General features: G+C 35.8%; 1 protein-coding gene across 1 annotated transcript in view; it reads left to right on the top strand.

The window, feature by feature from the left end:
• The first annotated feature begins 1332 nt into the window (after positions 1 to 1332).
• The window catches only part of SEMA3A (semaphorin 3A), a 204203-nt gene continuing 180293 nt past the window's right edge, over positions 1333 to 25242 (top strand). The window contains exon 1 of the mRNA XM_039219925.1: positions 1333 to 1444. Within this exon, the coding sequence (XP_039075856.1) occupies positions 1333 to 1444 (112 nt within the window). The remainder of the gene's footprint in view (positions 1445 to 25242) is intronic.

The raw sequence follows: 25242 nt of genomic DNA, 5'->3' as shown, positions 1-25242 counted from the left end.
GCCTGAACACATGCATTTGTGTGCGCAGAAAATTTAGTAACCCTCCACCAGCTCACGAAGACACAGAGATATCATCTTTATGTTGGTCCTTGACACTCAGCAGGGACTTTTGTGAACTTTGTCGTCTTCCTCTGCCCTTTAAACCAAAACTAAGGAAGTGGTTTTAATTAATGAGATGTGATGCATTAACAATGTTAGCCAGAGCATTCCAGAAGCTGGAAAACCATGGATGTTTTTAAATTCTGAGTATCCTTTTGAGTTGTAATTTATAATTCTCAGTGGACCTATATTTGTCTTGACCTGATTGTTGAAATGGGCTTTACTAGGAATTTCTTCAGTGAAATTGCTGCGGGGCGGGGGAAGGGGGTAGTTGAGCCAAGGGGGTTTCTTGGGAAGAGGGAATGCTCTCTAACAAGGCTTTAAAACCTTCAGTGGTTAAAGTTATAATGGTGAAAAGATATACATATATGTACATATGCATATGTGTATGTAATCATATGTATATATATACGCATGCATACATGCATATAAGGTACAAGTTCAAAGGAATTATATAATGAGTTATAAATTATGTAGGTAGCAGAATTCAGATTTTTTTAATCAAAATTGCACCTAAAAATGGCTATAAAACAACGCGTGCCTTGGGAAGTAAATTTATAGCTACATGCCTTTCACAGGCACGCTGGAGGGTTCTGCTCCCGGCTCTAATCTCTAGGAGATGTTTTTTGCATGTGTTGTGTGACAGGAGGGGAAGGGAAGGGGAGTGGGTTGAGCTTGCCTGGTCTCCCATTGTCAGCCAGTCTAGTGAGTGTTGGGAAAACCTGTCTGTGGGATCTTGTGTCATCTCTCCCTACATGTGTACAGGAAAAGTCCGCGCTGCTCAGGGTTCCTCTCTCTCTCTCTCTCTCTCTCTCTCTCTCTCTGTTTCCCTTTCATTCTGCTTCCCCGGAGCCGAATGAAGCAGAGAGCAGGATTAGAGTCCGCCACTGGCTATCAGAAGAGCCCAGATAAAAGGAACTGCTTCTTAAGCACCACTGCAGCAGCCTTGTTCATTTTTTTTTCTTTCTACACAACAGTTGTGCCTCATTATCCGGTGCCTGGCTCGATTTTTTTTTTTTTTTTTTTTTTGGAGGGTTTGAAGTTTCTGTGCTTCAGTGACTGTTACAGAAGAAGAGGTGTTAGTGTTGCCGTGAGGTCTTGATTGTCTGCATTTATGAATGAAACTGACCTAAATCACCTGTTACCTCCAGTTTCCAGATTGTTTGAACTTCTCTGGCCACACAATACAGGAGGGAAGGCAGAAGCAGCCCAGGCACCTCCAGCGTCTGCAGCATGGGCTGGTTTGCCAGGATTGTCTGTCTTTTCTGGGGAGTAGTACTTACAGCAAGAGCAAACTATCAAAATGGGAAGAACAATGTGCCAAGGCTGAAATTATCCTACAAAGGTAAATCTTTATTTTTCTTTTATTTCGGCTAGCTCTATAATGCCCCCCCACCCCCCCCACCCCTGCCGTTTCATTCCTTGAACTCCCTCCCAAGCCAAATCATGAAACCCTTTAGTTTAACCTGGGAAACCTATGTGATCCTGTGTGTCTTCCTGAGATGATTTAAACACTTTTTTATAAAAGCATGTCTCCTGTTTGATATATGACAATTTAAATGCAAACAAAGAACATTTAATCACATTTGCAGAGAAGAGCTGAATGCCTGGGTAAATGCTGATCTGTGTATGCGATCATATGTTCTGTTAATTTTTCTGACTCTACTTCTATTAAAATATCTTTTAAAAGCGCTGTGGCAAAAATAGTCTCTTTGTAGAATGCCTCACCTATAGTAATTGTTGTGATAAATTGTATTTTCTTAGTTTGAGGCACTAAATGGTTAATCGTCATCATGAATATTCAGTTTGTTCAAATCTGACAATCAGATGCTTAACATAAGCAGTAGATCATGGTTTGCCAAGAGAATATAAACTGGAGGGAACAGACTAGTTTTTCCACAGTGTGTTATGATTGTACAAAAGGCTGTGTATTTGGCTAATTGGTGTAAAGCTAAAGCCTTTGAAATATAATGTTGTTTAATTCCATATGTACTTCAGTGAGAACTGAAGGAACATTACTTTCTGGTTGTAGAGCTAGTTGTGTGAACTTCCCTTCAAAAAGAGTTTAAATTTAAGAAAGAATAAAAGCTTCAGCACATGATTGCTAGTACTTTATTTGGTTACAGCTTAATGCAAATGCTTGGTTTTTAATGAGGATTTTAAAGAAATATTTGTTCTGCATTTGTTCACATAGATTTTATAAATAGTTGTATAAAACATGCTAACATAGATTGAAAATAATATATATAAAAAACTTTAAATGAAAAAGAATGTTTCTATAACTGAGGTGTTAGTAAAATGGAGTTGGAGATTAAAATGTTTTAACTCCAGTACTTCTACTCCCTAAGGTGTTGCTTTCTTAGGATTCTCAGATTTCGGGAATTGGGGGTGGGGCAGTGGGAGGCTTCAATTATATTCTGTTTTTAGCCTATAATGTGAAAGAAAATCATTGAATCAATCTGTAGAGATGTCTGTCTGCTGCACATTGTTCTTATGCCAGAAACATATTCTTTAATTCTCACATGATGGGGAACATCTCTTTCTGAATGCTCTAGTGTGAATGAGGATCACAAATAGGAAAGAGAGATGTAATTTTCACACTTTGGATTAGAAAATTCAACACCTATTAAATGTGTTTATTTGGAATTAATACTTGCTAGATAAAATACATTGGATTGAAAGATACATTTATTTTTGGCATCATAGTTTCTTGGTTATTAAGATGGGAATGGATTTAAGATATTAGCAAACAGAATTGCAATTGTACTCGTCATGCAAGATTCTAAAACATTATCATATAGCCATGAAATATTTAATTAATTCTCTATTCTATCTATCTCTAGCAACTGTCTTTAAGTTATTTTTATAGAATATGATATTATGGCATGTGCATTTTCCTCAGTCTTTGCTTTCTATTTCCATTCTTTGGGAGGATGGCATAAATAATTTTTAGGTTGATGGTCAATTTTATCTAAGTTTATATGCCTATGAGTAAGTTTCACATGCAAGTTTAATTCTTGAAGATGTAAATGGCTATATGCTATAACGGTAGAGTAACAAAGTTGAAACATGCAACACACTTTAAAAATCTACTGGAGATACTGGCCTAAATGCTAAATAAGTTGTAAAATAAAGAAGAGTTGGGAATTATATATATTTTACAAGAATTTTATTTCCATGGTGGTTGAATACTCTCCATTATAGAAGACGTACCAGGTCTTTCTATATACAAACAGATAACATTTAATCAGAACAGTCCTTTGATATGTGTGTAGGCTTTAAACTTGTCTGAGGAAGTAAGTTGTATAAACTGACAATATGCAGCTATATGACACTATCTTTATAAACCCTTTTTAGAAGTGGCATCCATTAGAATTATTCCGCTTTTCTTTTCATCAAAAACTGCTCTACACCTACCTAAGAATTCTATTGATATACGTAGGGCTTGGCAATTTGGTAAAATAAACTGTGAAATGAACAACAACAACAAGAAGAAAAGGAATGGCCCAAGCAATTTTTCTTCTGTCATTTTATTGGTCTGTCATTACCTTTTTACCCCTATATGTACACTTGTTTTGCCAAAGCAAATGCCTGGTAGCCAATTGTCAGTACTTTGTTTCTAAACTATGATAGAGATTTTTTTTTAGCTCCTTCTTTTTTCTCCTTAATTAGATGTCAAACACGGTTAAAACATCCACTGCTTTGCCCTTAAAAATATTCCAGCATGATTCATGAAGAGTTAAATCCCTGCCAACCCTAATTTCCCATGGTCACTTGTTTTCAAAGATCCACCATTAACTCTCTCATTGCTCAGGTTGCCAAGACAAAGTTTCAGGCAATCACTGTGCTCACTTCCTACTTGTCATCTTGCCTAGTAGGAAACGAAAGAGATTTGATACGTTAAATGAGAAAGAAAAAGAAGAACAAGAAGGCAGCCTTGATAGTGGATGCACATATATATCTAATAAGGTACCTCTTTACTTTCTAGGAAAAAGGGATTGAATAGATGTGTTCAGGACCATCTGGAGAAGTGATAATATTAGAAAAATGGGGTATGCTGGCTTTTCCTCTGAACCAATCTGATTTAGAATCCTTGTGGGGGAAGCAAATGTGAGAACTCTGTAAATCTCAGCAGTCACATACAAATTATCCTCAAGAAACATTCACTCGGAGATACTTTTGCCTTCCTTAAATGTATGTAATATAGTTAAGTGTTAAAATGCTTCTTTTTTAAAGTTGATGTGGAACTGTTTATTTCTCCTGCAAAACTAGTCAGATTTCACTTTTCTCATGAAATACCAGACTATCATATAATCTTCCTTTTGGAATGTGTGGTGCAATGAAGACTTCAGCAAAACCTATGGAAATCACAAGGAAATAAATTAGGTTTGGGGTTTTAAACAACTGACAAATGTTCCATCACTCAATGAGCTTTTCCAGGACATTGTGTGCTCCAGTTTTAGTAGAAATCAAAGACACATGCAAGTCTGAATGTGATGGTTATCATGTGAATCCAAAGGTTAAATCAATGTCTTTAACTTTACTTTCATAGGGAGGACTTAGTAAATAGCATTTAAAAAAATGTTTGAAAGACTTTCTTTTCAGAGTTTGTAGATTTTTGCCCCCAGAGTTGTTTAATTATTGTTACAGTGAGATTATCAGTTCAATCAAAATTCTCACACGTGTCTTCCTGATATTGGAGGAAAATATTTAATTAAAAATTTATAAAATACAATTTGCAAAAGCCTTTTTATTTGCCATTGCTCAATGCTTTATGATTGCTTCAAATTTAATTAGTATGAATTATTTACCAATTAAACTTGTTGACTTTTTAGAGATTTTTCTTCACTTTTACCAGAGTACAAAGAAACACATCCATATATATATAGATATAGATATAGATATAGATAGATGTGTATGCATATGAATATATGTATATATATGAATGACAAAACTTTATGTTAATACCTGATAGGGGAGAAAAGCAATCTTGACAAGCTACAATACAATTGTTACCAGTTAACAATGACATTCCTATTTTATATTATGTATGTATGTATTTATTTTAGAGTGGGTGTGATCTTTTGGGTCCCATGAAAAGTCCCCGTGGATATATCAAGAATTTACATGCTTGTATAGGATGTAAAATGTCTTATCCTGATAATTTCCTTGCAGATAAAATGATAAGTATCAATTAAAGGTAGAGGAAAATATATATATTATATAGTGTGTATTTATATATTATATACAATATGATATATTTATATATTATATGTTTAATATATATTCACACACAATGCAAAGAAGTTATAAATTCTTTGCAGTATCTTTTCTCTTATAGTCACTGCATATTTAACATCAGGTCTTTGACTTGCTGATTCTTATTTCACATGGCCTTTTCTTCTCAAATTTCTATTAACTTTAAAAATCATATTTTAATTCTGAAATCTTCAATTTCAGCATACTGAAAACTAGAAATTTGTATTCACCACTCAGAAAAAATATACTCTGGAAAAATAATAAAAAATAAAATAAAACAAGATGCTCAGTTACACATCTTGTGATCCAGTGCTGGTCAGATCACATGAGGGCTAGTGAAAGTCTCCAATTTGGGGCTTCTCTGTTGAAAGCCACCAAGGAGACTGGCCTTTGAAATAATAATTTATACAGTGTAGCATTTAGCTGGCAGAAAACTAACTGATACCACAAAACCATGCCATGTAAAATTCTAGCCCACCAAATCTTGATAATGATATTCAATCATTATTAGCTCAAATAAACATGAATACTGAAGAGAAAATTTTTCCAGTTATAACTTTTTTATGTTGGTACTTCTCTTCATATAAATTATTTACAAGACTCCATTACTGACAGTGATATAAAATACCTGGATATTTAGGCAACTAAATAGATGTATAAATCTGTCATAACTAATTTTTTTGTTTTCTTACTTTTCATTCATATATAAATCAAAGAACTTAATTAACACATATGCGGGGATTTGGGGCCAGTTATATTTAAATTTTATATTCAAACATCTATGCAAATGAATGATCTATCAAGAACAAATTTAACTAAAATTAATTAATATGCTCACGTATGTTCCTAGTAAGGAAATAAAACTTTTGCTTGCTGAGCATAATCTACTTATGCTTAGTGTGAATATCTAATTGTAGTTCAAAAATGTAGGTTAAATAACGTACAGTGTTATCAGCAGTAAGAAATTGTGTGGTTTAACATCTTATCCCAATTTTTCTCATTCAAACTTCAGTGACACACCTGCATGTCACTAGTCAAAAGGTCAAAATATCACACCTTCTCATGCTTTGGAGAATTTTGTGTTTAAAGTCAGGACTGTGCTAAATAGAATTTATATTACCATTGTTCTAAAACCGTCCAGATAAAACAGTACTCAAGTACATTTTTAATCAATCATTATCTAATAGCATTCACTTCCAAAGTCATGATATGATATCATGGAGAGTTACATATTGATTGATTAAGACATTGCACTTATCACACCTTTATGAAAAAAATCTATGATAAGATGATTTATTAGTACAAAGTCATAGGTAAAACCTCCACAACTCGTGGCAGTATCTAAGTTTAGTGCATGCAGTGAAAGCTTATTTTAAAAAGACCAGCAGCTGTAAACATAAATTAGAACAAGTGTGAGTCTTGGGATGGATTTTACCCCTCATGACTTCTAAGGTGCTATTTAAAGGAATTATCATGATTTGCAGTTCTGTGCTTCCACTAATAGGTGGCACTAGCAATGTGTGACAGCTCTTTCATTAGTTTGGAAATGGGCAGGCTGCTAGGATAAATATACACAGAGTAATGTGTGGAGGCCAAGCCTGGAAATACTGGCACACGAGTCAGGAGATGTAACATGCACAAAACAGAAGCCTCGGTTAAAATGCACTTTGCGGAAGATTTTGATGTGCTCTTTGCATACATTTATTGGTATATTTTGACTCTAGAAAAGTAAGTGGTTATAAGTAAATATATAGATTTTTAACTTAAGACTTTACATGTGAAATTGGCCTGTAAAATGTGAAACAAAATGAGTGAAATAGAAGTAACAATCAGAATGATGAGAGGATAGCTTCATGTGTCTCCGTGCATATTAAGTATTTTATCTATATCCCTATATATACATTCATATATATATATATATGTATATATATGAATTTAAGTCTGACTCAAAAAACATTCAAAACAGAAATGATGCAGACTGCCTGTGGCACATTATTGCCATCGTTCATAATTGGAGAGTAGCTACTTGAGACGGTAAAATAAAGTTTAGGAAATCACATTCAGTATATTTTTAAAAGTGACTCCTTGCGATTTGTAGGTTGTTTTAAATTATTATCATAATTAAACATATGGAAGAATCAATAAATTTTATCTGACACAAGCAAGCCTGAATGTCTCCAGTTACTATCTCCTTCTATTGCCAAGATATAAACATCAGTATAAATAGGGAATTCACACACTATTTCCAAACAGTAACAAAGCTGGACTCTGTCAAACCCAGGATAAGAAAATATACAATTTACACTTCAATTAGAGAATGAAGATAAGCAAAAATAAAATTCTGTTGATAAATAGGAAGAATAATTCGATCTTAGTACTTCCTAGAAGCTTAGCGTAAAACTTACGGAGACCACAAATTTAGGGAATCTTGTCAGCTCCTAAATGAGTCATTAAACCTGCACCTCCAGGTTTCCTTTGCTTGGAGAGAAATGAAGTGGGAAAAAGTGGTGACCAAACCTCATAGTAACTCATTTTGTTGCCAAAATCATAAACGTGTCTTTTGATAAAATATAGCATCAGCCGCTTGAGTCTTCATCAGCAAACTAAACGGGGCTTAGTTCTGTTGAAGATGTCAAATGACTTCTTTAGTCCATAAAATGACTTCAGTGGATTGTGGGTCGTCTCTCTTGTGACAGGCTGTGAGGTCTTCAAGGCCAGATCTATTCTTTTTCATCCTTAAGCTCTAGACAGCTGGCACAGTCACTTGTTGAGCAATTCGGTGCTTCCTTTGACACACTTTGTTTTTTTAAAGCCTTATTAGTGAGCACAGAGAGAATGCACAGGTGTAATAATCAATTCCTCACAAGTGAATTGTGCATTGTAATGTGAAGTAAGCTTGTGCTAAACACTTCCCAGCACAGTTGATGCACTTAGAAACGCACCAAGAAGGTTATCTGGGTGGCTCAGTCAGGTGAGCATCCAGCTCTTGATTTCGGCTCAGATCATGATCTGAGGGTCATGAGATTGAGCCCCATGCATGGGGCTCCCTGCTGAGCGTAGAGCCTGCTTGAGTTTCTCTCTCTCTCTCTCTCTCTCTCTCTCTCTCACCCTCTGCCCCTTCATACTCTTGTGTTCACTTTCAATACGATACAATACAATACAATACAATACAATACAATACAGTACAATATAATACAATGCAAATAAAAATAAAAGCACTAAGGGTATGTCAAGAGTGTCTCTTCCACAGGCAGTATCTCCTCTGAACCAAGCCTATTTCAGGCAGGACTGAATCACAAAGTTTCTGGGTCATCCTTACTTGCAGGCAAGTAAGACATGAAGAATATACAGTAACAATACACACATCTTGTAAGCTCCTAGGAACCAGGTCAAGGAGTTGTTTCATTCCTTTGGAGGAACACCCTGATTTTTCTCATAATCATGTCTCAATACACATAGCCAGAAAAGAAAGTGAGTAAGGCAGCTCTAAAACCCCATAATGGCTAAAAATAAGAGACCTCATCCTCAGGCTCATTGTATCTGAACCTTTTGTAGAACAAATCCATTCTACCAAACGAAGCTGAAAGCACAATCACTTAAAAGTTTGAATGGATTGTATTCTGCTGTCCATACTTTTGAGAGAAGACTGGCTTTGCTATCTGACAACTTGCTAAGATTATTATTGCACAGGCTTTCTTGCTTCCTCTTATCTTTGACTCCACTACATTTCTTAGTCCTCTTATAGGTGAAGTTGATGTTTAGAATACAAATAAGCAATTGATGTTTAGAATATAAATTAGTTTATAGTGCTGGATGTTAAATTCTTATAAAATATGTTAGGATTGTGACACAGTAGAAGTAGTAACAGGAAAGGACAGTAGCTTGACTACCAGGAGTGCTGTATGTACAAATCATAGCTATTAATTGACATTAAAAAATAATTAAGGTTGAATTCCAACCATTGATGAATCCATTTGGGGAAAACCAGACAAGGTTGTTTACACCTGAGGTCAACTCCAAAGTAGACAAGGACTTGTGAAACTTCATCAGATGTGTTAGAAATTTTAATTTTTTATATTCAAATTTGAAGTTTCAAGAAAATAAACTCTGCTCTTCGGTGATAATCCTTTAGAATAAGTTTAGGAATGCATGGGTGGCTCAGTCAGTTAAGTATCCGACTCTTGATTTTGGCTGAGGTCATGATCTCATAGTTGTGAGACTGAGCTCTGCATTGGGTTCAGTGCTGAGCTTGGAGCCTGCTTAAGATTCTCTCCCTGTCTCTCTGCCCCTCCCTACCCCCAGTGTAATTGTACTTCCAGATTATATAGAGATGAAGTACTACGTAAATCAATGTGTTTATAACAAATGTAAGAAAAGTTACATTCAAGTCGTTGTTTTTCTAAATCGTATCATGTTTAATTGGGAATTGTGGAAAGCGGAATGCTGAGAAATAGTAGGGAGATTTCTCCCTTTGCTTGAGGTTAGGTCTTGGGCACTTCAGAAATGGCTATCATCTTCTGTCCTTTAAGTTTGATCTTCCCAGCGCAACCTCTATAGTACAACGCTGTTGTCTGGATTTCTCTGTTCTCCCTAAAGTGTCACCACTCTAGCAAGTTGCTAACCTGCCTCTTTCCATGGCCCTTCCATTGAGCCTTCTCAGCATGTTGGCTCCAGGACATAGTGTTTAGTGTCTTGCTTCCACTTGAATGCACACGTGTTTCCACTCTCAAGTCTTTCCACCTGCAGAGTGAAGGGTGTGAGCAAGACACAGATCCCCCTGCTGCCCAACACAAGAGCCCTCCATCTTTCCAGACTTGACACATTTAATAATATAGAATATATTAAACATAATATTTATAACATCTGATTATGGACACTCTTCCCGCCCATCCTCTGCACCTGTCTTTGACCTAGAAATAGTCTTCGTCCTGTACCTTCTTGTGCTATCCAAATAAATCTAAGTGAAGACCCTCCTTTTGAAAACAAAATCCTCAAAACTTAAAAACGCTTATGGTCTCTCTCTGAAAGAAGTGTAGACCTTCATTTTTATCAGATGGATCCACAGAAGAATAAAAAAAAGGCAATTTCTTAATTAGGTAATCTTGCCACTTTAAATTTTCAGTGAATTTCCCCATTCTACATGCACATACCTAATAATCTCAACTAGACATTGGGCCTAGTACAGAGAGCGTGGGTCCCATAATTTTAGTTCAGTTGGGTCAGCTTTACACATATTAAATATGGTGATTAAAGGACAAAATAGCCTCCTTGACCCTTGGGATATAGGTATGTTGCCCAAGTGGTGACTCAGAAACAGAAAGCTCACACAACCAGAAATTGTGTGCCAGTGTCACCCAGGGATCTCTTCTGCATCTGACCATACCCCTGCCTACTTTCCCAGACACTACAAATTCTGGGGAGTTGCTGAGCCAGTTGAGGTTTTTTGCATTTGTCTCTTCTACATGTGAAACACTATAGACTATCTGCACTCGGTGTCTCACAGAGAACTCCAGCTCTACTTGTTCAAAACCGTGCCCACTGACCTCTCTGCAAGCGTATTTGTCCTCCTCATTCCCAGTTGTGCAGAGTGTTGTCACTTTGTCCCAGTGGTCCAGGCCAGTAACATCTTTGCCTCTTCCCTCGCTGGCCCATCCCATATCTACCTAGATGCCCTGTGGATTCTGTCTCTTGAGTCACTCAAATCTGTCCTGTTCTCTCTTCCAGGTTAAATGAGAACCGTATCATTACTTGCCTGCTATGGCAACAGCCATCTTTAGTTACAGTTTCTTCTTTGCATCATTAGTGGCTATAATTCTTTCTGAAATTCAAATCTAATTATGTCTTTCCTTTATTTTAAAATTTTACTGATTAAAGTCCAAACTCCTTAGCTTGACCTAAAAGAATGATTAACTTAAAGGAGTCTAGGGCATAGAGGGAACTAATTGGAGTTCTTGGAGGTGTTCAGATATGAAGAAATTAATCCCTGCATAAGGATCATGATAATGGAAATGAGAGGGGAAGGCGGAAGATGAAACATATGTATAGAAACTTTAGATTTGGTAAATGCTTGTGTGGGAGGAGGATCTGGAGAATTCAAGAACAGTACGTTTTTAAATTTCTGCAACTCGAAGTGTGATACAACAATTGGTAGTAACTGGAAAGTGAAACTCTCTTCACCTTGCAGCCCCAACCACGCCCCCACCCAGACCCTCCCTCTCCACATCTCAGTTGTGAGCTTTCCTTCCTGGGTCCACATCTGCCCACCCTTAGTTGTTTACTAATGCTGTTCTCTACAACATTGACTTGAATATCTCCTTTTATTTTTTAAAAGGCTTTTTAAAAGGCAGAGAAGTATAAAGTATCATGTGGCAACTATCCTGAAGAAACTTATGACTTGGCAGGGGAGAAGACCCAAATGTGTAGAGTCTTACCCACGATAGTGCCTCATTAATTTGAAGCAGTGGTTGAAGAAATAAGTGAGGAGATGAGAGATAATCGTTCCATGTGGGAGCCCTAAGGAGCAGAGATGAGACCATATATAAAACAGATCTGAGTATAAAACATAGCCCATTCTGGGAAGTGAAATCTCTGACTGGGAGAAAAATCACGTAGGGCTGCAGAAGCACTTTAAATAAGGATCAATGGTAGAAAATGGTGAAACAGGTTATAAGTTTCAAATCTTAGATTGAACCGTGGATAATGAAACTGTTAAAAGTTTGCAAATGAGTGGTATGTGCCAAGCAGTGCTTTAGGAATCTAGAAACCTGAGAGCTGGCCCTCGGTTCTGAGGGACTGGGTCATCATCTGAGATGCTGAAGCACGATATTGAAACAAATGGCTACATTTCAGATTGGACCTCATACAATGACCTTGCTCTCCTGGGTTACAGAGACTGCACATGTAGGCACAGAGCACTTCCTTTGCTACGTAGAGCAATATGTTTTCACACTTCCAGAAAGATGCAAGTTCTATCCAAGAAAAACTGCAGATATTTGTTTGAAATCCAACAAGCTAGCATCATTTAGGGCATAGCTGCCCATCTAAAATATTCAATTATATATTAATTCCTTTAACTTTTCTTAGGTTTATGGCAGGGCACACATTTAAGACCTCTGATGAAGTATCATAGACACGTCTTTCTGTCACAATTTCACTGTTTGAGCAAAAGCAAAATATCAAGTGTGACCTTGTTTTCAGGTTACTATGTTATGTGAGATCATCCTTCTTTAGTAGATTTTTTCTTTTCTCCTGGGCTGGTGTGCAGGGATTCAGTCCTTCACACTCGCTTCTAACTAGACAGAATTGGAAGCTCTACTCAAACAAAGCAACTACTCCTAAGACTCTAATTCCCTGTTAGGCTCTTACACACTGGCCCAGAGCCACGGAGCTTCTTACTTTCACTGTGCGTCTTCATGTTCAATAGACTCTCAGCCTTCTTTTGCTTCCTGAGGTGCCTATTCAGAACAGAATTAAGGTTCCCTTGGCACTTTCTAACAGAACACACATCCTGTCTCCATCATTCAACCTCCTAATCCAGACAGCGTCCTGAGAAAGGTTTCTAGCGTAATAGCGAGATGGGACCAAGTGACTAGAAAAAAGTTTTTCTTGCACGCCTGAAATCACTTAGCAAGGCAGAAGAGTCAGTGTCTGTTTTGTCTAGTGGTGTTTCATCAGAAATAAGATTAATACTTGTCTCGTTGGCATTGCTCTTTACCTGTCAAGTTAGAGAAGACTGTCTACTTTGTGACAGTAGTTCTGACCACAGCTTTATAAACATTAGCACATTTGTTTTGAAAGAATATGTTTAGACTATTTTAAGCAGATGCTGTATAGGGAAGTGAAATTAGTGATGCTATAGTGATTTGTTTCTTTAGCGCAGATCTCAGTCTCTAATACTGAGGGTACCAGATGTAACAAACCCTGTGGACTTAATTCTCTCAGATGGATTCCCTATTGTATGTTATACCATCTTTTTCCATACAATTTAGTTTCCTTAGAGAAACTAAAGATAGAGATAATAGGTGGATGTCTCTAGTGCCCCCTCACACCAAGCAGCCAGATGTATTGCCTTTTCATATTTTCAGAAGAATAAAACAGCACATTCTTGGAATGTCTGAAATGAATTCCAACATTCCATTCTTGGAATGTGCAAAATAAATATATCCAATAATATTTATAATCTTCATTTAGTTTTTATTGAATAGGAAGTCATGCTGTGCTTATAGTGCTCGACCCTTCGTTTGGTGGCCTATTGAAAATTAGTGTCTTTTTTCCAATTTAGCTACTGGAACAAAAATTTCACCAGGACTAGAGGTATCTTAACATAGAAAAGAACATGTTGAATCGACTCTGGCATTTTTTTATGTTAGGATATGAACGTGTCATTAACTTTATTAGCCTCAGGTTGTTCCTCTCTAATATGGGAGGATAGCTACTTCATGGTAGCTGGTAGCTCTTATCAGGATAATAACAATACATTGTAAGATATGCAATCACTACTTGGTACATAGAAGGTTCTAGATCACTATTTGGTTCATTTGGTGTGGGTGTGCATGCACATATTCTCTGTTACTTATTTTGTCAATTAGAGTAATAATAATAATAATAATAATACAAAGAAAAGCACAATTATTATATTTGTAGTGCAATTATTTCAAAGACTTGTAAAATAATAGTGTAAATGTTAAAAAATATGAAGCTCGTCAATATCAACTGGTCAGTGAACCTATGAAGAGGCTTTGTAAAAAGCTGGTGTTGAAAGAAAACAATTGATGAAACAATACCAAACAGGCCTTTCAGTCCTGCTAGGTGAACCTGAACATCTTGGTGTTTACCTATTGCTTCACCAAGTTTTCAGTGTAATTTTGATGGAATCTGTATGAATGTATCCATAAAGCTAGTTGTGGGGATGCAGGCAGGCCTGATTTTTAGGTCCTTGGCCATGAATACTTATTGAGCCAGCCTAAGCAAGGAACCACCTGTTTCTTGAGGAACGGGTAGCCTGCATCTCACAGACTGTAAGTTCCAATTCATGTTTTCAACATGAACCAAAGTCAGTCATCTAATATTCAGTACAAATAAGCAGGAAATGACTAGTTTTATTTGCTCCTGTACTCACAGCATATCCTCTTAAGTGGTATAATGGTTGCCTTGAGTATTATTTTGTTATGACTTGGTCCATGAAGACACAACATTCTTCATGACAACTTAAAGAGTATTGAATTCGCATAGGAATTAACACAATATTTCTATTTAATATGTCCCTGAGTCTGAATGAAACACTATAGATATAAAGTCTGGGGCTTTCTGACCAGTTCTATGAACGACCTGTGATTGCAAATAACCCATTTGCAGGAAAGAGGACATTTGGTCATCAAGAAAATAAACTTGCTGTCTGAGGCTGGTAAATAGAATGAAGAACATGTCAAGAGTGACTTGAAGGGGCTTTTGTCTAACAGAAGACACTTGGAAGCCAGACTAGGAAAGCCAGACGTCCTTAAGAAGGGAGGTGACACTCACCATAGTTGGCTTTTAAAGGATTTTTCTGGAAGGCAGAATTCCTTTGGAAAACATTTTATACACCAGTATGAATAAATTTCTGTGGTACTCTAGACAAAGATGAATTTTATTTCATTGTGGCTTTAGCCATATTACAATGCTCATAAACTATTTTACCTTATGCCAGACATGTGGAAGCAATCAGTATATGTAAATGATATGTGAAGGTGAGGTATAGTCTTAGCTTAAAAACTTAGACTGTCTGTGGTTATAAATTATAACCACATCACAAAGAGCAGCTTGCCTTTTAATAGTAACTTAAATGTAAAAATAATCAGTGATGAATTCTTAAAACTGCCAGTGTTCTCTTAGTAAAGTATAGTAAATGTAAAAAACAGCACTACTTTATGCTGTTATATTATTTCTAGGAACACAGTATTGAAAGGCAAATATTTTTTACCTTAAGTAATTGTTAATATGTAAGTAGCTGTAGTAAGACATAATTAGGTCAGTCTGTCTCTGAGAAACTTTTGCCAAGGCTTGCATTTCATTTATTTATTTTTTTACTTTTTTATTGAGGTATAATTGACCTACAACATTATATTAGTTTCAGGTGTACAACATAATGATTCAGTATTTGTATATGTTACAAGATGATCGCCACAAAAAGCCTAGTAAACATTTGTCACCATGCATAAGCACAGGACTTTTTTTTTCTTATGAGGAGAACTTTTAAGATCTACTCAGCAATTTTCAGATGTACACTATGGGTTTATTAACTATAGTCGCTATGTGTATGTTACAGTTGACTACAGTTATTCTTTATTAAAATTAATGTCTCCCCTCTTTTATTCAATGAGTGTGATATCGATTTGCTTTTTTCCTATAATATATTCTTTATACATATATATGTCTATGTATGTATGTATACATATGCTTCAAAACATTTCACATATTTTGAACATATAAACCTGAATCAAATATCTTTGACAAAGAAATAGATACTATAAAAATAAATATTTACTTTTCTATAAATTCAAAGCAACAAAACTCTTAGTCTCAATATGTTCGTGTTGTGCCTCTTTTCAAGTCTTTCTATCATTTGCTCTCTATAAAGTCACATATTAAGATAATACAAATTCAAAGTCATGTTACTAGACACACATACACACACACAGAAACTAGTGGTGGGAAAGAAAGTAAGGCAAACTGAAATAAACCAAAGATCAATATTGAAGCATGTTCTCATTATCTTTGTAATAGAAGAAAAATAAAAGGTTATATTTTGTTAGACTGAAATCAGCTCTTTTATACTTCCAATTTGCTCATAAGAAAACAAACAAAAATAAAACAAACAAAATTTCACTCGTTCTAAAATATTTACTTGAGGAAACCAAGAAGCAAATCATTACATGAAGCATCCGAGTAAAATGCAGCCATCTTTAGAACAATGAAAGTCTCCCAAACTTGGCTCAACATGCCATCCTTCATTCAATAGGTATGTTCTGTGCCAGGGCCTATGAGAAACTAGGACAGAGATAAAAACAATCCCTGTGCAGAAGGATCTTACCCTCCCTTATCAATCCAAACTAATTAGGGTATAGCATGCCATTGGGCTAATTTTTTTTAAATATAAAAAATTCACTATTAGAATTAATTCTACATGGTGCTACATAAATGCCAGTTGCCATTTGGAGTTAATTGCATACAGCAATATTAGGAGAGTCTAAGGAGAGAAAGAATGACCCCTAAAGGGGGAACTAAGCAGAGAAGCCCTAAATGTGTTGGATGTGAAAAGTATTAGGAGACAAATTTTTCCTGTGTGTGTGTGTGTGTGTGTGTGTGTGTGCGCGCGCGTGCGCGTTTTGTTGTTGCTGTGATTTGGGCAAGGATTCAAGTATAACTCTGATTTCCTTTGGTAAACACTTCCATATTACTATGTTCTTGTCTCTTTAAATATTACTCTCTTTCTCATCCAAGAATTGTTCTTTTAAAACTTTTAAATTCATTTCAACTGAACTGAAAGTTAATAACTATATGTCAACCACTGTAATGATGAATAAGAATAGAAAAACACATAGGATTACTCCCTTAAGAACATCACAACAGGGGCGTCTGGGTGGCTTAGTCGGTAAAGCGTCCGACTTTCGCTTAGGTCATGATCTCGCGGTTCGTGGGTTCGAGCCCCATGTCGGGCTCTGTGCTGACTCCCAGCTCAGAGCCTGGAGCCTGGTTTCAGTCTGTGACTCCCTCTCTCTCTGACCCTCCCCTGCTCACGCTGTCTCTCTCTCTCCTAGAAATAAATAAAAAACATTAAAAAAAATTAAAAAAAAAAAAAGAACATCACAACATAGAGTTTGAGAAATTATACTACTCAATGATAAGGCAGTTTGGTCCATCATTTAGATATAAAACAAATACTATGATGTTTAGAGGGGACAGTGCTTTGTTAATTATGCTGTGGTTTGCTATTGAAAATGAGAAAGATGTGTTTTACAGGGAGTAAGAATTAAACTGGATTATAAGAGTATAAAAATTTTTGCGAGGAAGAGCAGGGAAGGTCTTTCTGGTAGAAGTACAGTTTGTACACATGAGACATTAATGTGTAAAATTTATTTATGATATAGCAAAATGAATTAATCTTCTATGGAAAGGAATGGCAGACCATGAGGCAATGAGAGCCAATTCAAAAAATCTGTCAGTGATCAATGATTCTTTATAGTATTTGATCATTATCATAGTTACTACTAACATAATATCCAATAACATACACTATAATTTATGGGAAATGTACAAATAAAGATGGTACACATACTGCCCCTAAGGGGCTCATATTTAGTGAAGAAAGTAAGCAAGTATGTCAAAACACACATTATGGGGCAAAGAGTAATGTATTCCAGCAAAGAACAGTGAATATTCAGAAAATTAAAATATCACAGAGATGCAAGGGACTAGAAAAATCTTTATGTGAGAAAAAACATTTGAGGTGACCATCAAAAAGCCTTTTGGCATGCATGGAGGGGAGAGGAAGAATGGAGAACATTCTATGTATTGGGAGTAAACAAACAAAAGAGAAAGTGTCAAGGGAATTTCATGAAATATTTAGTATTTTAGTTTGTCTAGGCATATTTAAGAAAATCATATGAGATATGTTCAGGTACTAATTGAATAACCATGGACAATTAACTTGGTTTCCCTGAGCATGCAATGCATATAACAGAAGAAATATTGAATAACTGTTTTATCTTTTATTCTTCAGTTTCCAAAGAAAATGATTAAATAATTCATAAAAACTGTCATCATCATTATTTTTAATTGATGTATTTGACTGCATTCTAGGTGCATGGCACCAAGTCCAGAACCACACTCTAGTAGGAATCAGTAGAACATTGTAATGAAGAGCATGGCTTCAGTAATCAGATTTCAGCTCAAATCTGACATATTGTGTGTGTGATCTTGGAAATATACCTCACTAAAACTCAGTGATTATCTGTAAGATGGGGATAATAAAAGATCTACCCTTTTAGATGGTTGTGAAGATTACACGAGGCTTGGAAGTTACCTTTTTTAAAAAAAATGTTTTATTTATTTCTGAGAGAGAGAGTAGCATGAGCAGGGGAGGGTCAGCGAGAGAGGGAGATACAGAATCCGAAGCAGGTTCCAGGCTCTGAGCTGTTAGCACAGAACCCGATGTGGGGCTCGAACCCACGAACCATGAGATCATGACCTGAGCCAAAGTTGGATGCTTAACCAACTGAGCCACCCAGGTGCCCCCAAAGTTACCTTTCTAAAATGTATTGGCATGGGGGGGGGGGTGGTGCCTGAATGACTAAGTTGAGCGTCTGATCCTTGATTTCAGCTCAGGCCATGATCCCAGCATTGTGGAATCGAGCCCCATATAGGGCTCTGCACTGAGCACGGAGCCGGCTAAAGATTCCTTCCTTCTCCCTTTGCCCTCACTCATGCTCTCTCTCCCCCTCTAAAATTAAAAAAAAAAAAAAAAAAAAAGTATCATGGATGATACATATGGAACACTAAGCAAAGTGTTTGGCAGGGTGAATGTCTAGTAAGTATTAGACATTAATAGAAAACATAAGAGTGGTTCACCATATTAGATATCAGGCCAAGTGGTAAAAGTTCAGAATAGGTGATTAGTGTAATGGAAAGAAAAAAGATATTCTTCACAAAGGAGTAAGATAAGAAAGGATTGAAGGAAGTGGGCAAGTGAGATAAGTTAAGAGTTGAGATAATGGTGGGAGCATTTAAGTAAGTACATAAGCTATATTTTTAGGAAAAAAGACAAGTTTGTTTGACTGCCTTTCCCTCTGTTGTGTTAACCATGAGTTTGAATAAATCATTTCAGTCAATGTGGCTCTACTTGGTGATGTAGATATAGTAATTATTGTGTTTGACTTTCTATTATTCTCCCTCTATTCTGAGAAGGTTGATAAGTAGTGATTAGGCCAAGATGTATAAAGCAAGAGAGAGTTAAAAGAGCCAAGATGACTAGATATTCCAGTAGGTATAGCTAACAATAGAATTGTTGATATATGACCTACCAAGAAGGTTATCAAGACAATTAATGGTATTGGAGTGAATCAGATCAGAAGAGTGGAGTCTAAGAGAGGATACAAATGCTATGAGGCAGGATAAGGAGATAGCAACTTAACTTTAAAATATACTGGTTGACACTTTTTCTTATATCTCTCATTCGAGACAGGAAACCACTGTATCATAAAATTATTTAAGCTTAAAACTGATTCTGAGTTGTATAACAATATTAACTAAATGGGGGTGTTTTCTGAATGCCCTTTATAAAAAATGAACAAAGTAGATATCATATATCAAAGGCATAAAAATTGTTATTACCAAATGATGACATGCTCCCATAATCTCATTATATTTCACTTGTTATTAAATTGATATTGTGCCTCAAAATATGTAGTTCATTTTAGCTCAGGAAAAGGACAGAAAGAGATTTTTACCTTCTGTGGACATTAAGGGCAGATGCTATATGTAAAGGACTAAAATACAATATCATAGTCATTTAGAATAAAATACATGGTTTCGTATGGATGTTCAAATAAAGGTAATCTGTATGTAGGTTGTTTATTATAATGTGCTTTCTGATACATCATGGGTCAACATATGCTATATGAACCAAAACAGCTACATACAATAAACTCCCTATTATATATGCCCTATAGTTCTCTCATCTTCTATCACAATTCTAAGGCATTCCACTGGATTATAGCTATATTCTTTTAACTCTTTTCTCTTGAATGACTCATACGGAACAATAAGCTTTATTTGAATGAACATGCTTCATCATGTCTTTTAAACTTTTAGAGGTAGCATTTTCCTAACTTTTTCCCTGGGTATTCATAACCATAGGAGACTATTCCAAGAATAGTTTCAAGAAACTTAATAGCATCACCGAAGTGGTCCAATTTTATGGCTCAAGCCTAGACATTATTATGCAACAGTGAAAGAAGGCTTACATGGTGTCATTTAAAAAAAAATTTCCAGAGTCACTTATCTTCACTACTGAACTTGAGCATTGCATACTCTAAAATTAATGCATTCTGCTAGGAGAGATGGTTCCAGACTGAACTGTCCAAATTCTTTACTAAGGTTAATCAGGCATTGCTTTTCGTTCCCAAATTCAAGTTGTCAGAGTGGCTAGGAAATGGGAATGACTGTGGCATACTAGTATGCTCTCTGTCAGATTTGAAAGTCCTGTTAAACACTTAAAGAAATACTTCAACTTTCTGAAACACCACTCTTGAGTTTTAGAGATTAAGCATAGGAAGATCAGCTTTTCAGTTGGTTTACAAGTACTGATTTTCTATTGTCCTTGGAGAAGGCTCATTTTTAAGCCACTGTTCCAGACTCTTATGGGCATGAATCTGGCACTCTAGTGGTTTTCTGTGCCATCTTTCATAAATAAATAACCTCATACAACTTAGAAGATAATAGAAGTGTTTTCTTTTTTTTCTTTTTGATAGGTATACATCAAACTCATGGCATGTTTTCCATTAAACACAGGAAGAGAGAACCATTTGTGGTAGAAATCCCAATAGAAAACATATTTACACCCCTCTGATCTCTATTCCAGTCTGGATAATAATTTTTTGACTTGGCTGCTCCTTTTTTCAAAGTTCTTACCAGTCACACTAATTGGGTCCTTTATTTAAATTGCTTCAGCAATTTACAACATACCACAGAATAACCTCTTAATCTGCACTTTGTACCAAGATTTGTATCTGCTGAAATTTAAGAACTGCATCCTAAACAATTTATAAATTCAAGGAAATAAGATACTGCATATATTAAAAAGGGAGCAAGTAAACAGAAAGAATTATTCTTACAAAAAAATACTTGGATTTTTAATCAGAATTCCATATTTAGGCTGTCACAGATTTACCATTTCCCATGCCAAATACAGTGATAGGAGTGCTGTGAAAATTTAATGCTTGTTAGTGTTGGTGAATCACTGTGACCATAAATAAAAACTGCTATAAAACTTCAGAGCATTCTTTAGGGGGGCAAGCAAGGTTCACGTAGAGTCTGTTCCTTTGCCTACTTCCAGACATGTAAGATTCCTAGATCAAGCTTTCAATAGGACATGCATCCACCTGATAAAGTGTTTATCTGATAGGTTTATTTAAAACAATGATATTATAGAGAAGAAAAGTAAAAAGACTGCTGTAGTCTTTTAATCAAAACATTTGCTGGCTATCATTTAAATAACCACAACCATTTCTCTCTTTATATCATGCTCTGCCCTTAAGTCATCCAGATAGCTCCAAAAGAAGGGAATAGAATTTGTTCTCAAGAAACTCGTCTTCAGCCCTAGATCCAGCCCTAAGAACACCCAATGCTGACTCTTAGCTTGCATGTATACCTCCTCTGACTGGTGAGCCCTCATGACTCAAAAGCAAGGGAAAGAGGTACTCGGGATAATCATCTGACGTAGGTTAAACAGTAAGGTGCTGGCTTGCTGTTTCCTTTCTACTGAGAATGGTTGATATTCCCCAGTGTTGGTGTATCTTGATGTTTGAATAAGGTTAGCAATAAAACAATTGTTTTTAAAGTTACATGAAACAACGCCCATATTTCTGTTACAGTAAATAATGGAGATGATAAAAACTAATATGAACAGAAATAGTGCTAAGATTTTTGTGTAAACTGTCTCATGTAATCATTACAACCGTTCTAGGCAGTAGACAATTCCCATCCTTTTATGGATGAAGAAACCGAAGGCCAAAGTAGAATAAGTCGAACAAGTTGTAGGGAAAAAGAAGTTTTAGGATTTCATGTCTGTTTAACACTAAACATTTATTATTTTTTAATTGTAAAAACACTTAACATGATATCTATCCTCTTAATTTTTAAATGCACAGTACATTACCATTCACTATAGATAGTGTTATACAGTAGATATATCTACAGCTTATTCATCTTGCTTAACTGAAATATTATGCATGATGGTTTGTAACCTCTGAATCCCCCACTCCTACCCTTCACCCCTGGTAACCACCATTCCACACTCTTGATTCTATGAACTTGTGTATTTTAAATACTTCATGTGAGTGAAATCATCACTTGTCATCGCTGCTCTCCATTGAAAAAGATCTCATTCCAAATGAGCGGAAGAAATCACTGTTTAAAGGCTGCAACTGTGCAATTCTACATACTTGTTACAGGAGAAAAAGATGGCCTTTAAAATTAATTATAAAATCACAGAGTTCTAAAATTCTTGATATTATTCTTGCTATGGGGTTTGAGACGCTAAACATTCAGAGACTATTGAATTTCCAAGAAGTGAAACAGAAATTATTGTTCTTTTCTTAGCTGAAGACACATACTAATATCTAAAATCTTTGTGAAAACAATTTTCCCGTTTAAGTAGATGGTCCACATAAGAAAATGAACAATTAGGATTACAGTATTAAGTCTAATATTAGATCTTTATTTATTCTATACCTTTATTTAGAAAATGATGTGGCTCTTCATAAAATCTTTCACTGTTTTTTTGAAGTGAATCATTATGTGTGGTTTACCAGCAATGCATAGCTAATCATATGCTATTACACAGTTAAGTTTACTGAAGTAAAAAAAGTAATATATCAAAGTAATTTTTGCAAAAGCAAACTATTTCAGCCTCTGTTTTTAGTTGATGCTTAAAATATTTTAGCATACAAACCATTATTATGGATTTGAAGAAAATTTTATGCAACACTCAAGTAAAACTTCTATAATATGGCTGGTTGAGGCTGAAATAATGCAAAACCTCTGTGTTCCACAGGATTTACTCTCTAAACCATAAATCCCATCCGAACATCCAAATAGTACCCCAGCATCAGTGGCAAATTGGTCCCGGTTCATAGAAAGGTTTTTAAGTTCTGGCAAACTTTTTGACAAATGAATGAAATCAGAGACTGGAGTCAATTGTCACATTCTATTGCAGATGCTTTATTGGAGGCATTACTTCTCAGCATAAATGAAATGGGCAGTCTTTATGAAATGTTAAGAGGCTCATCAATCTTTCAAGAAGTAAGAGAAAAACTGTGTTTAGATAATGTGGCTGCTCTAGTTTTACAGTAAGTGAGGAGTTCTTCTGTTCAGGGATAAGAACAATTTGGCAACTATGGACGTCCCAGGTTATATTTTAGCTTTTAATTCAACTCATTCACTTAAAACATGTTTTGAGAAGTGCCCAGATGAGCAATTGGAATACTCCATTATAAACAGTAAAGCGCTTGCCTTAACGGTCACAAACTGTGCATTATCTCATATTTCTGGACCTTAGGGTTTGATTTATGTTTCATATTTCCGCTTGTGAATTTTAGATACATTTATTTCTTAGCAGGCTGGGTGTCTCCCATTGGATGTACCAACTTCACTTCATATATAGCTTGAATTCATGTCAACTTGAGTTCCTCACCTTCTCCTCTCAGACTCCTTCTCCTGACCTCTACCACTCAGTGTACAGTACCATCAGATACGTAGCTTAGTAGAGAATTGTCCATTCTCAGTTTCTCCCTTTTATTAAATGTTTTTGATATCCTTTTTCTAATAAATAAATAACATTTTTATAAGTGTTTTAAAAAATAATTCAGATGGTTTAATGGAAGTCCCTTACTTTTTTTGTAGTTAGTAATGATACCTTAAAAGATTATATGACAAAAATAACCCAAATGCCTTAAATGGAGAAACTCAGCACGTGGGTAATTAAGATATTAAATAATAACTATACTTCAAAGAATAATTGCTTTTCACTATACTTTTCCTCTGAACTATAGCCATAAATGAAGTGTTTGGAAAAACAAAAGCTTACCCTTTCCTTTGTGATAGGGATAAGAATTCAGAATTTAGGCGTTAAATTGGTATATTAGTGTATCTCAGGTTAAGAGACGTAAACTTTTTCAGATAAATGAACGTATGTTTCTCTTTATAACTTACACACTTCAGATTGAATCTGAAGTCAAGAAATTATAACCTGTGGGCTAAATCCAGCCTGCTGCCTGTTTTTGTGTAGCTTGTAAGCTAGGAAAAGTTTTATATATTTAAAGGATTGGAAGCAAAGTCAAAACAAGAATAATATTTATAATGTGAAAATTATATAAATTTCAAAGTTCAATTCCATAAAACAAGTTTTGAGTTTTTATCAATGAAAAATTGGTGGAAACATGTTGTTCTCTCTTGTTCCAGAAGTACCCACACAATGTCCTCAGTGTTGCCTCTTGGTCTGCAGTGCAAAAGAAATTTACTGTACGACCCTGTCCAAACTATTTTTGCCTTGTAGAGGTCCAAAGCCAATATGATACCAATGACTGACAGTATGGAAATTTACAAAATTAATATATTGGTTGGTTTACTCATAAAATACAGTCAAATTCTGTGGCAAAACTTTATTTTTTTAAGTTTATTTATTTTTGAGACACACACACACACACACACACACACACACACACACACAGTGTGAGCACGGGAGGGGAAGAGAGAGAAAGAGAGGGAGACACAGAGTAGTAGAGGGGTCGAGAGAGGGGGAGAATCTGAAGCAGGCTCCAGGCTCTGAGCTATCAGCACAGAGCCTGATGCTCAAACCTACAAACTGTCAGATCATGACCTGAACCAAAGTCTGATGCTTAACCAACCTTCCTAGGCGCCCCTGATGCAAAACTTAAAAAGAGTGTATTTAAGATTTGAAACTTAAAAGCATAGCAAAATCTTGCTTTTGATCATCAAGCTTCCTTCCTCTATGACTGAACTTATAAGTTAACAGCTGCTCTTTGTCTCTTTGCCTGTTTGAAGCACCCTGATGGCTTACATTGTTATCCTCATGGTACAGCAAATGCAAAAAACTCAAGATGATTATGC

The sequence above is a fragment of the Hyaena hyaena genome, unplaced genomic scaffold, assembly GCF_003009895.1.
Source record: "Hyaena hyaena isolate Hyena2069 unplaced genomic scaffold, ASM300989v1 scaffold_847, whole genome shotgun sequence".
NCBI classification, from domain to species: domain Eukaryota; kingdom Metazoa; phylum Chordata; class Mammalia; order Carnivora; family Hyaenidae; genus Hyaena; species Hyaena hyaena.
The sequence above is the reverse complement of the archived record's forward strand: the minus strand, read 5'-3'. Positions and strand labels throughout refer to the sequence as shown.